Source organism: Suncus etruscus, chromosome 16 (genome assembly GCF_024139225.1).
Source record: "Suncus etruscus isolate mSunEtr1 chromosome 16, mSunEtr1.pri.cur, whole genome shotgun sequence".
Classification (NCBI taxonomy): Eukaryota; Metazoa; Chordata; class Mammalia; order Eulipotyphla; family Soricidae; genus Suncus; species Suncus etruscus.
The window spans coordinates 32,215,079-32,228,313 of NC_064863.1; the positions used below are offsets into that span (position 1 = coordinate 32,215,079).

Sequence of the window (13,235 nt, forward strand, 5' to 3'; positions counted from 1 at the left end):
TGGTGATTCAATCATTTTCAAAAATATACTTGCTATGGAACTTTTTCTTCTCTTCCATCTCTTTAGCTTTTTTATCAATTATATGTATGTATATATATTTTAATCATGTTGCTTTGGGTCTTCCTGAAAACAAATGTCTGATGATCAGTGATGTCAACTAAGCATTTTCTTGAAATAAAATTTAAAAATAAATAAGTAAATAAATAAAAAGAGCTCAGGTGGCAAATTGTCACCGCCTGGAGGTGACCTCTGACCTTGGATCTAGCAGAGGCCTATTCAGCAGCTCCGCCTCCGCTTCTCCAGCCTGCGGCCCCGCCCCAGCCCCGAGGGGCGTGTCCAGGGGCGGGGTTGTGGTTCTCCTCGCACTCGGATTGGCTCCTCCTCGGCTTTTCCCCGCCCTCTCCTCCCCTCTCTCGGCCTTGCCGGAAAAAGCAGCTCAGTCGAACGAACCTGGGCTCTGGGAACGAGGGATGGCGGCAGCGGCAGGGGCGTCTCCGGAAGGCGTGGAAACCCGCATGGATCCCCGGCTGGAGCAGGAGGTGTCCCGGTGGCTGCGATGGGACAAGGTGAGTGTCCACCAAGGTGCCTGCCGTGTCACCTTTGTATTGGCCTGTTTTCCCCATGCAGGAGGCCTACCCCGGTTTGCAAACCCAACCCGGGTTTTGCAAGGTTTGCAAGGCCCGGGGCTCGAACCTGGGACCCGGCTGTGCAATTCTGGCACGTGTGCAAGCCCGCTGTCACTCTGATCGCTCTTGGTTCCAGCTGCAGACTGTGCATCCTCCTGGTTTCCCATCTGGGTCTTTGGCACAGCTGCCTTCCCACCCACCCACCCCTTCTCCTGAGTGTTTGGGGCTAAAAAGCAGCTCCCCTCTCTCTGGCACTCCAGTTTCAGGAGGTTCCCGGATTTTGCTGAGATGAGAGAGAACCCCTGGGTGACAATTAACAGCACTTGCTTTGTTTCTCATCACTTTCTTCCACTCAAAGAGGGAAAGTGGGACTCAGTTTGCACCTCTCCAGCACTCTCCCTGCTACCTGGAGTAGGAGCTTCTCACTGCCCACCTGTTCCATCTCTCTTGCCTATTCCTTCTGCTTTGTTCTCTCCAGATCCTCCCTGTCTGCTCCCAGCTGCTGAACTTGTTTCTCCTCCTCTTACCAACGTTCCCGGTTTGAACTTACATGTATGTGCTTTACCTGGAGAGGCCTATTCCTAGCTCCGCAGAGTAAGTTAAGTTCTTTCTCTCATTTGTTCCTTCATCGCTGCTCGATTGTCCCAAAGGCCAAACAAGAACTTGTTGACAGGTTTGCTTTTTTTTTTTTTTAAAGCCCCTCATTCTTTACCCTGGGGCTGATTTCTGAGGCCCGAGGCCTGCTAGCTCACACTGGACCAGAGAGGAGCCCCAGCACTTCAGTTGTGCTTGGAGATATGTTTAATAAATCTTGAACTAGGGTGGTGGTGGTGGTGGTGGTGACGGTGGTGGTGGGTTGTCTCTGTTTCCATTCTGAACTGCCCCTCCTCCCAGGAAATGATGGATCTGGTTCCATCTACTCTGCCTACCATCCTGGGATAATACAGGCTTACTTGGGTACTACGTAGCAGATACTTACACATCTATGGAAAGAGTGAAGACATTTGGATCCCTGCCAGCTTGAGCCCATAAGTGAAATTCCTTATAGGTCTATGCAAGGGCCTTGGATTTTTTTTTTTTTTTTTTTTTTTTTTGGTTTTTGGGTCACACCCGCCAGTGCTCAGGGGTTACTTCTGGCTGTCTGCTCAGAAATAATTCCTGGCAGGCACAGGGGACCATATGGGACACCGGGATTTGAACCAACCACCTTTGGTCCTGGATCGGCTGTTTGCAAGGCAAACGCTGCTGTGCTATCTCTCCGGGCCCGGATGTTTTTTTCTTAAAGTTTTGTTTTGTTTTGTTTTGTTTTGGGCCACTCCCGGTGACGCTCAGGAGTTACTCCTGGCTATTCGCTCAGAAATTGCTCCTGGCTTGGGGGAACCATATTGGACGCTGGGGGATTGAACCGAAATCTGTCCTAGGTTCGCGCAGGCAAGGCAAACGCCCTACCACTTGTGCCACCGCTCCTGCCCCATTGGGCTTTGCTCTTTTTTTCCCCCGGAAATTCCTGAGGGAAGGAGAATGTTTCCTTTTCTGACAGATTAGTAAAACTGACAGTGGGTAGAATGCTTTGAAGTGCTAGCTGGGAAGTTACTCTTTCTAAAATAGTTCCCCCTGGAAAAAACATTAATATTTGATTGCTCACAACTTGGTGTATTTGCTAGGGAGTGCCGGTAACCCACCTTCTGTAATGAAAGAGGATGCTGGTACCCTCTGATGTTTACTTTATCGTTTCTACCTCATTTATTTTTAACTTTTTTTTTTGTTTTTGTTTTTTTGGGCCACACCCGGCGGTGCTCAGGGATTACTCCTGGCTGTCTGCTCAGAAATAGCTCCTGGCAGGCACGGGGGACCATATGGGACACCGGGATTCGAACCAACCACCTTTGGTCCTGGATCGGCTGCTTGCAAGGCAAACACTGCTGTGCTATCTCTCCGGGCCCTTATTTTTAACTTTTTAATATCTTTATACAATTTGATTACAAACATGATTGTAGTTGGGTTTCAGTCCTATAAAGAACACCCCCCTTCACCAGTGCAACATTCCCATCATTCTAACTCTTTTTTTGGGGGGGAGGGGTCACACCCACCAGCACTCAGGGGTTACTCCTGGCTCTATGCTCAGAAATCGTTCCTGGCAGGTTCAAGGGACCATACGGGATGCCGGGATTCGAACCACCAATATTCTGCATGCAAGGCAAATGTTCTACTTCCATGTTATCTCTCCGGCCCCATTCTACCTCTTTCTTATGGTCTCCTCTCTGTTCTCTGGTTTGAGACAGGCACCAAATTAGTAACCACTCACTTGCCCAAAGCATTTAGCATTAATCTACTCTTGAGGGCTATGAGGTGTTGTTTGTGTCCTCTGCACTCTGCCATCTCCAGCTCTGTTCACGCCCCATGGTTCCTTCTGATCTTTGCTTCTCTCTTGACTTCTTTATTATGCTGTGCCCTTTGGTTGCTCCCAGGCAATTTGTTTTTTTATTATTATTAGAGGCCAATTGTCCGATTCATACCGTGACCCAAAGAATCTCTATATCTAGTGTGACTGTGATGTTACCTCTTGTGTCTTGTCATTTTCTCAGCACACTAGTCTTGTCTTAAATCTCGAGGTTTTTTTGTCCTTGACTTCCTAGACCTAAATCCTTTCTTGAAGATGCCTGACAAGCTGATTGGTCAGCAACAAAGTAAAAAACATAGTTGTGTGCATATCTGTATATCATATTTATGACTTCTGTTATTAAACATACATCATGTAGGTTAGAATTATTTTATTTTTGTTTTTGGGCCACACTGGTGACGTTCAGGGGTTACTCCTGGCTATGCGCTCAGAAATTGCTTCTGGCTTGGAGAATCATATGGGAAGCTGGGGGATCGAACTGTGGTCTGTCCTAGGCTAGCACAGGCAAGGCAGACGCCTTATGGCTTGTACCACTGCTCCAGCCCCTTGAATTATTGCGGGTTTTAATTTATTTTTGTTTTGGGGGCCACACCTGGTAGTGCTCAAGATTTACACCTGGATCTGAGCTCAAGAATTATTCCTGGTAGAGGGGCCGGAGTGGTGGTGCAAGCGGTAGGGTGCTTGCCTTGCATGCGCTAACCTAGGACAGACCGAGGTTCGATCCCCTGGAATCCCATTTGGTCCTCCAAGCCAGGAACTATTTCTGAGCACATAGCCAGGAGTAACCCCTGAGCATCACTGTGTGTGGCCCAAAAACCAACAACAACAAAAAGGAATGATTCTTGGTAGAGTCAAGGGGACCATATGGGATGCTGGGGACTAACCCTTGGTTTAATCCCTTTCCCACTGTATTGTCTCCAGCTCTTATGTGAGTTTTGTTTTGTTTTGTTTTTTTTGGGTCACACCCGGCTGTGCTCAGGGGTTACTCCTGGCTCTATGCTCAGAAATCACCCCTGGCAGGCTCTGGGGACCATATGGCATGCCGGGATTTGAATCACTGTCCTTCTGCATGAAAGGCAAGCACCTTACCTCCATGCTATCTCTCCGGCCCCTCTTAAGTGGGTTTTTTTTTTCTTATGTGGGTTTTAATTAAACATTTTTAAGCAGTTTTTATTGAATGAAATGTATTTATTTTGGTTCTGTGGCCATACCTGGCAGTGATCAGAGCTCTGGGATCACTTCTAATGGGCTCAAGGGACTGACCATATGGGATATCAAGATCAAACCTGGGTCAATTATGCAATGGCAAGCACCCTATGTACTTGTAGTTTTATTTTTTCATTATTTCTGATTTTTCGTCTTTTATTAATCTCACTGCATTCGATGTATCTGTTTTGCAGAATTCTTTAACGTTGGAGATTGTAAAACAACTTGTTGCTGAAGGTAATAAGGAAGAACTACAGAAATGTTTTGGGTCTCGGATGGAATTTGGGACAGCTGGCCTTCGAGCTGCTATGGGACCAGGAATTTCACAGATGAATGACTTGACCATCATCCAGACCACACAGGTAACCTTATGATTCTCAGACTCAACATGTTGCCAGTGTTCAAGGATGAACAAAGGCATATTAAAAATTTTAAGACTTTTTATTAGAATACAAACTTAGTTGAATCCATCTGCATCAAACTAACAGTTTTTGAAGTGCTTCTCTCATAAGATTCAAGGGAGATCTATAGGGAAGAGGTGGTGCCAAGGCAGTTGCCTTAATTGGGAAAAGCCTAGTTGTCTGTGATTGGCTATTTTTAGGCTTTTTTTTTTTTTTTACCTTTTTTAATTAAGGCACCATGATTTACAAAGTTGATCATCATAGGGATTCAGGCATGCAGTGTTCTACCACCACCAGTGTCAGCTTCCCTTCACCAGTGTCCTCAGGTTCCCTCCCACCCCAAAGTCTGCCTCCTTGACAGGCACATTTTTAGGTTTTGTTGTTGTAGTTTGGGTCTCTTGGTTCAGTATTGATGGCTTTGTGGTTTATACACACATATTGTATATTTATACACACATATACTTACATATAGATAGATAGATGAGAGTAGATAATGATAGATTGATAGATAGATGATAGATAGATAGATAGATAGATAGATAGATAGATAGATAGATAGATAGATAGATAGATAGATAGATAGATAGATAACCTCACTTCCATACTACCAATGTGCTCAAGCCCCTGGCCTCTGACACTGTTATCTTCCGACCCCTCTTCTTGGATTCCCCCTAAATTTCTTTCCTTCTCTGTCCTCATTTCTCTAATCTGTGGCCAAGGGGTTTTCCACTCTTTAATATCTTGCATTCCCTGTCCAGTTATTCTATATAATAGAGCTAAGTGAGATCATCTTTATTTGTCCTTTTGAATTTGTCTTCTGACATGATATTCTTCAGTTCCATCCAAGTTTCAGTGAATTATATAATTTCATCATTCCTTGCTGCTGCATTCACTATTCATTTATCTGTTTGGGTTTTTTTGTTTGTTTGTTTGTTCGGGTTGGCTTTTTTAGACCACCACCTGCAGTGCTCAGGGGTTATTCCTGACTCTTTGCTCAGGTATCACTCCTGGTGGTGCTTGAGGGATTATATAGGATGCCAGGGATTGAATTCGATTGCTACATACAAGGCAAGTAAGTGCCTTACCCATTGTACTATCTCTTTGACCCCACTTATCGTGTTTTGGGGTCCTGGGAGTTTGATTCCATATTATGACTATTGTACTCAGTGTAGCAAGGAATAATGGTAACTTCTATTTTTTTGTTTTGTTTTGTTTTGGGGGCCACACTCTGCTATGTTCAGGTCTTACTCCTGTTTGTTTTATGCAAGACAAGCACTTGTACTATCTCTCTGGCTGCCCCTAGCTTCCGTTTCTTAACCTTAAACCTTTTCATGCTTAGGTTTTGGTTTGCTTAACTATGCATCTAAAGGTACTTTCTAGGCTTAGGTTTTGGTTTTGCTCAAGTAAGTGTCTCAGGTCTTAGATTCACTTAAAGGGCCTTTGTTTCAGTAATGTAACCACAGACTCCCTTTGTTTTGGGCGGACTCATTTCTTACAATGAGTATTTTTTCCTAGAGGTAGGCAGTTGCTCTTTGGTTTGGTTATACTTGTTTCTAAATGCAGCCTGTCACTCATTCAATCATGTAGCAGAGATTGAATATCTGCTGTGTGTCAGCAGTTAGAATACAATAGTCACTAAAAGCCCCTCATGAAGCTTCCATTCCAGTGAAAATCCAGCAACTCAACTGGCTGCCTTTTATGGTCTATAAAAGTTGTACAGGCCTAAGAAAGCTATTTAAGCTTCCAGAATAACCAAGAGCCAATTCTATTTGATTTGAATTAATAGTCTGGGTGAAAATTGTTGCCAAGTTCCCTTACCTTCATTTCTGAATTTTGCTCTCAGAGTTAGGCTCAACTTGCAAAACTTAGAGATAAAATCTTTGACAAAGGCAAACAAGTTCTCGCTGAGTATCAAAAGTTCTTTTTATAGAATAAATGAAGCACAATATATTATTCTGTTTCTTCAGCTACTTAGATTTATTAAAAGCAAACATTGCTTCAGGGTTGAAGAGATAGTACAGAATTTGAGGCACTGGGCCCTCACCAAGTAGTCAACTTGGGTTTGATCCCTAGCACCACACATTATCTTCTGAACTCCACTGGGAAATCCCTGAGCATAGAGTAAGGAATAAGCCCTGAATACTACTGGGTGTCATCTCCCCATCCCCCCCAAAAAACCCATAAAACAAAAAATGAATGTTGCAGGGGCAGAGCAATAGTTCAGCAGATAGGGTGGTTGCTCGTGGTTGACCCAGGTTCAGTTACTGCCATCCCGTATGGTCTCCCAAACCCACCAGGTGTTGATTCCTGAGTGCAGAGTCAGGAGTAACCCTTGAGCACAGCTGAATGTGGCCACAAAACAAAATGACCATTGCTTTAATTTTAGGGAGTGGGAGGGAATTTCTTATAAAGTGACTAAATCTGTTTACAGGTATTTTACAAGAACCTGGGAGCATAAAAGGTAGAGTTGACCACATTCTGGCAATTCCCTAATTAGGAAATCCTTCTTCATCAGAGGACAGTTTCCCTGGAAACTGATGGCCACAGCTTCCTGTTAAGTCTTGGGCTTCCTGAGATCTTGCTGGAGGGAAGGAAGGCTTAGAATAGAGTGAGCTTGGGAATCTTGCTCAAGTTTATGGAATTGTGCTGTTGCATAACAGTCTCTTTTCCAACTCTCGACTGTGTAACGTATCACCCTATTAAATCTGACATAACTCATGTCTTCTACTCACAGACCTGATGTGGGAGCATTGTCAATGAGGTCATGTCAGCTCTGCTGCTCTTAACACCTCATGGGCCACCTTGGCAAGGTGGGCTTATTCATTCACTGTTTGTTTATTTGGGGTAGAGGCTGAATGCTTTAATGTCTCTCATTATCATTTAATGTCATTGAAATATTGGGGCCACAGCAGAATTAAATGGAGACAGGGAACAGATGATGTCATTGATAGAAGCATTTGTGTGAGACAACTGAGTACATTCAGGAGGACACATAAAACCTTATGTATGTGTTCATATTTCTTTTAGTCATACATACACCAAAGACCTGCCCAAATGACATTTTTTCCCACAGAGTAAAAAGGAAAAAAGAAAAGCATTTTAGGTTGGTACTGCTACTCTACTGTGAAGTTATTGAGATGAATGAAAGGTGTGGTGGAGGGAGCCCACGGGACTAGAACCCAGGCTTTGCATGCAGGAGATGCAGGTTCAATCCCTGGCACTTATGGTCCCCTGAGCACCAAGAGGTGTGGCTTTAAAACAAAACATTAATAAAAGCAAGGTTCTAGGTTTCTTTTCAATGAAGTTGTAGCTATCATAAACTTCCTTCAGGCCAAGTGAAGTAATACAAATTATCGTTATTGCCCAATCCACCAGAATCCTCTTTGATCTGTAATAAAACCTATTTTATTTACTAATCTAAATGAATTCAAAGTTCACTGGTTTTTAGTCTTCCTTATTTCATACTGATGTGATCTCCTGAACCCACACATGTGTTGTCTGTTCCTTCATGTCTAGGTAATTTTTGACCCTATTTGTGTGGTCAGCTAAGCCCGGATTTAGAGACCCCTACAAGGAATCCTTGCCAGACACAGAACAGTTTGAGACAAATGGGTTTAGAGCTGTTCATTGTCAAAATCTACCAAGTGGATTTTCTTTGACCTGCTATTATTAGAATAGGCAGAAATGTCAAATGCTTTCCTATGTAGAACCAGAAATTTCAGAACTAAAGTAAAGAAAGAAAGAAGGATTTGAAGGAAAAACCACAATACAAACAACAGACACAGAGGAGAGCATCCTAAAGGTTGAATGTTCAATATTTGTTTCTCCAGGATTTTGTGTTTATTTGTTTGTTTTGGGGCCATACCTAGTGGCTCTGGGGTTACTCCTGCCACTAATTCAGAAATTACTCCTGGCAAGCTCAGGGCACCATATGGGTTGCCAGGATCAAACCCAGGTCAGCTACATGCAAGGCAAACATGCTACCCATTATACTGTTGCTCTGTTTCACACTTGGTAGGTATCTCATGAATTCTATAATCCTCCTGAGCCTTGGCAGTAGGTACTTGTTTCAACTCCTATTTCAGATGGGAAAATACAATGCACTAAACCAGTGGTTGGGAAGCCACAGCTCTCGAGCCACATGCGGCTCTTCTGTGTGCTGGGCGGCCGCTCCCGGAGTCAGAACTCTGCTCCTAGCCTCTGTCAGTGCTCGCCCTGTGTGATACTTGCATGCAGAATATTCTCAGTAAAAACTTATTGAAACTAAAAACAGTGTACCATCTTATGTATTTTTGGTTTTAAAAATGTGGCCCTCAAAATAAATTTCAATTGTGGTTTTGGCAAGATTTGGCTCAGTTGAAAAAAAAGGTTGCCCACCACTGCACTAAACCATTAAGCAAAGTTTGACTTGCTTCTAGTAGCAGAGAGAAGTACAAACTCATAGGTTCCATGGGCTTCTCCTTTTTTGTAGTTTGGGGCCATCCTCTGTGATGTTTGGAAGCTCTTTCCAGTGTGGTGCTAGGGGATTGCTCCCAGCAGTGCCAGTGGGACCACATAGTTCCAGGGCTCAAATCAGACCTCGCATATGCAAGGCAAGTGCTCCAGCACTGAGCCATGTCCACAGCCTTCTATATGCTCCCCCTCCTTCCCATTTTGTTGTTGGGTGTGGGTGTGTGCATGCTCATGACTCATACACAGTTGCTTGAAGTGTGGGACCAATGGCACCTTTTATGGTTGTGGGCCTCTCATACTCAGAGCTACAGGGGTGGTTCTCGGTGTGTGGGATAGTGCCACCGATCAAAATAGAGGCCCCACACATGTAGGATGGGTCTTTGACCACTAAACAACCCTAGGCCCTCCCCCACTCCCCGGATACTTTAAGAAAGTGTTTTTTTGTTTTTTGTTTGTTTTTTTTTTGTTTTTTGTTTTTTGTTTTTTTTTGCTTGATTTGGGTTTTATTTGAGGGGGCAGCACACATAGCTTTGCTTAAGGATTACTCCTGGCTCTACTCTCAGGTATTACTCCTGGCGAGCTAGGGAGACCATATAGGATACTGAGGATCAAACCTGGGTTGGCTGCATGCAAGGCAAGCACCCTACCCTCTGTACTCTCACTTTAGCCTTCCTTTTTAAAAAAATATGTTTAGCCTGGAAAAATGCATTTAAAAAAATTAAATCACTGTAAGTCATTGTGAGATACATAATTAAAAAGTTGTTGATATGGGGCCAAAGTGATAGCACAGCAGTAGGGCATTTACCTTGCAAACAGCCAATCCAGGATGGATGGTGGTTTGAATCCCAACATCCCACATGGTCCCCCGAGCCTGCCAGGGGCGACTTATGAGCGCAGAGCCAGGAGTAACCCCTAAACGCCACTGGGTATAACCCAAAAACAAACAAAAAAAGTTGTTGATAATTGAGTTTCAGTCATATAATTCAGCAATTCAACACACATCCCTTCACTAGTGTACATTTCCTGCCACCAATGTCCCCAGTTTCCCTCCTATTCTCCAGATACTTCTCTCTCTTCTCTCTTTCTCTCTCTTTATTTTCCTTTTAGACACCATGGTTTGCAGTACTGTTACTGAAGGGATACCACACATATCACTTTACTTTTAATTCTCTCTGGTACCTTTTACTTGGTTTCTGGGTCACACCCAGCAGTGCTCAGGGGTTATTTCTAGCATTCCGCTCAGAGATCACTCCTGGTGGGCTTGGGGGACCATATTTGTGCTTTATATCAACCCAGCTGCATGCAAGGCAATTGCCCTACCCACTGTACTATCGCTCTGGCCCCTACATGTACTTTTCACTCCCGCTCAGAATCATCTCTGCCCACGCCCAGGCAGAAATTCAGGTCCTGGTACTTCCGTTCATGAAACTGGGCAAGTCACTGAGCCTTGCAATTTTCCTGTCTGTAAAATGGAATTTCTTCACAAAGTTGAACTATAAAGTAGACATACTATACAGTACAGTGTATGATATATATAGACAGACAATAAACTCTGTTTCTTTTACACTTAAGTGTATTTAATCATAGAGGAATTTTTCCTCTCTTTACTATAAGAGGGGAAAAGAAAAAATATGACCACTTTATGTGGCTCTATATATGATATATTTAAATAAGTGTACTTTTTTTTTTATTCTTGGAAACTTATAGGGATTTTGCAAATACCTGGAGAAGCAGTTCAGTGATCTGAAGCAAAGAGGCGTTGTGATCAGTTTTGATGCTCGAGCTCACCCCGCAAGTGGAGGCAACAGCAGAAGGTATTGAAAATTTTCTAAGAGTAGAATAAATTAATTTATTGACCTAAAATATATATAACCATATATAAATATTTTTTAATCATTGAATGCAAAGTTAAAAAAATGATTCACAATTGAGTTTCAGGCATACAAAAAGGGTCACTGATTAAACAGGGGGACTTTATTGTGAGTGTATTGGTGTATTGTGCAATTTTATTTATCTTCAGATGAATCAACTTAAGGCTGACTCTGCTTATGGTCCACACATCCTTCAGCTCTTTTATCATCACCATCAACTAAGTTTCTGATATGTCATGCTATGGCCTTTGAGATGCAAAATTTTCTTAAAGTGGGGCTGGAGTGATAGTATAGCAGACAAGGTGTTTGCCTTGCATGTGGCCATCGTGGATTTTATCCCTGGTATCCCATATCGTTTCCCAGTGATTCCTGAGCACAGAGCCAGGTGTAACCCCTGAGACCCACTGGGTATGGTTCAAAAACTTAAAAAAAAAAAAAAAAAAAGACAAAAATTTTCTCAAAATTTTAGATATTTTTAATTTCATGTGGATTTGTGGTTCAAGTAGCAAAATTTTAAAGGATTAAGATGGAGTGGAGGCCAGTATATATATATATATTTTTGGGGGGGGGGGGTTTGGGCCACACCCGGCATTGCTCAGGGGTTACTCCTGGCTGTCTGCTCAGAAATAGCTCCTGGCAGGCACGGGGGACCATATGGGACACCGGGATTCGAACCAACCACCTTTGGTCCTGGATCGGCTGCTTGCAAGGCAAACGCCGCTGTGCTATCTCTCCGGGTTTTTTTTTTTTTTTTTTGAGGCCAGTATATTTCTGTATTGTTCACAATACACAGTACAACGTGGGATCACAACTGAGATATTAAATTGGTCTTTGATAAAGTTTGGTGATGGGTAAATGGCTCTTTTCTAAGAGCTGGTAACTGTTGCTGTTTCAGAATTTTACCTAAAGAAGTGTTTATTGGCTCTTTAATCTTCTGATTTTAAATATGTGTGGGGGAACATTAGCAATAGTCCGAGCATCAGAGATCCAGAGAACACATAGAATTCTGAGTCCATTATAATCTGTTTGGTAAGTGTCACGTATATATCACATGCACTTTAGCATCTCTTTACAGGCTTAAAATACTGACTGCTCCATAGCTATTTCATGAGGGTAAAAGTAATCTCTTTGTTGCCCAATGAATAGTTTGGATTTTAACCAAATTTGTACTGAAATTCTGTTGCAAAAGTTTTCTTTTTCCACTTTTGGTTTTTGGTTTTGGGGCCACACCCTGTGACACTCAGCTTCTGGCTTGGTGGACCATACAGGACGCCAGGATTGGAACCACCATCCACCCTGGATCAGCTGCATGCAAGGCAAAAACACCCTACCACTGTGTTATTGCTCCAGCCCCAAAAAGTTTTCATTTTTTATAACTCTATAAGGGCATTTGGGGGCGATGGGAGGGTCTAAGTCATTCTTGTATTCTTAGAGATCCTTGGGATTTGAACAGTTGCACTGAAAATCTCGAACTCTTCCTCCTTCTGTTCACAACATAGTGTTCAGTGAAGCAGCAGAATATTTGGGGAGAGAATGAACATGTAGTTCAATCATACTGTGCACAGTGTTCTCATGAAACATAAATCACACCATTATTGTAATGAACTATTTTGCCTCAGGCAGGAAGAATGATTTGATGCAGTGTTTCATGTCCTTCCCTAAGCCAGTTGCTGTAGAAGATGAGAAAAATGTCAAAAATGTCACACAGTGAATCTTCTTTTATGAGCTGAGTAGAGCAGGAGAGTTTATATGTCATATGCATATGACATCCACTTACCAGTGTGCCAGGTCTTTCCCACAAGGCCCCTAGCTGATGCCAGCCTCTGTGGTGTGAGCCTGACATGGTTGCTTTAGAGCAGGTGGCTCATCTCTATGCTGTTGATAGTGCTTTACAGCCTGCTGGGCCCTTCTTCATTGTGGTTCCGCTGCTTCTCTGACTCTCTTCAGTAGGTGCCAACAGCACCTTACCCTATTCCCTACGCAACCCAAACTGCTGGGTGCCCCCTTAGTGTGGGCCCAGGCCTGGTTCAGCTGCCAGTTGGCCTTTGGATTTGGAGTAAGTCATCTGCTCTCTTTCCACTGCAGCCCCAGTTCTGTAAAACAAGCGTGTGGGATGGTTGAGCCCCTCTGGCTTTAATGCTCCGTGCAATGTAGAAAGAATATAGAATAGAATAGAATAGAATAGAATAGAATAGAATAGAATAGAATAGAATAGAATAGAATAGAATAGAATAGAATGTAGAGTAGAATGACAAAGTGGCTGTGTTCCTAGATCTGG

General features: G+C 43.2%; 1 protein-coding gene across 1 annotated transcript in view; it reads left to right on the top strand.

The window, feature by feature from the left end:
• The first annotated feature begins 470 nt into the window (after positions 1–470).
• PGM2 (phosphoglucomutase 2) overlaps positions 471–13,235 on the top strand; it is a 34,034-nt gene continuing 21,269 nt past the window's right edge. Inside the window, exons 1-3 of the mRNA XM_049790130.1 lie at positions 471–566; positions 4,428–4,595; positions 10,794–10,900. Of these exons, the coding sequence (XP_049646087.1) occupies positions 471–566; positions 4,428–4,595; positions 10,794–10,900 (371 nt within the window). The remainder of the gene's footprint in view (positions 567–4,427; positions 4,596–10,793; positions 10,901–13,235) is intronic.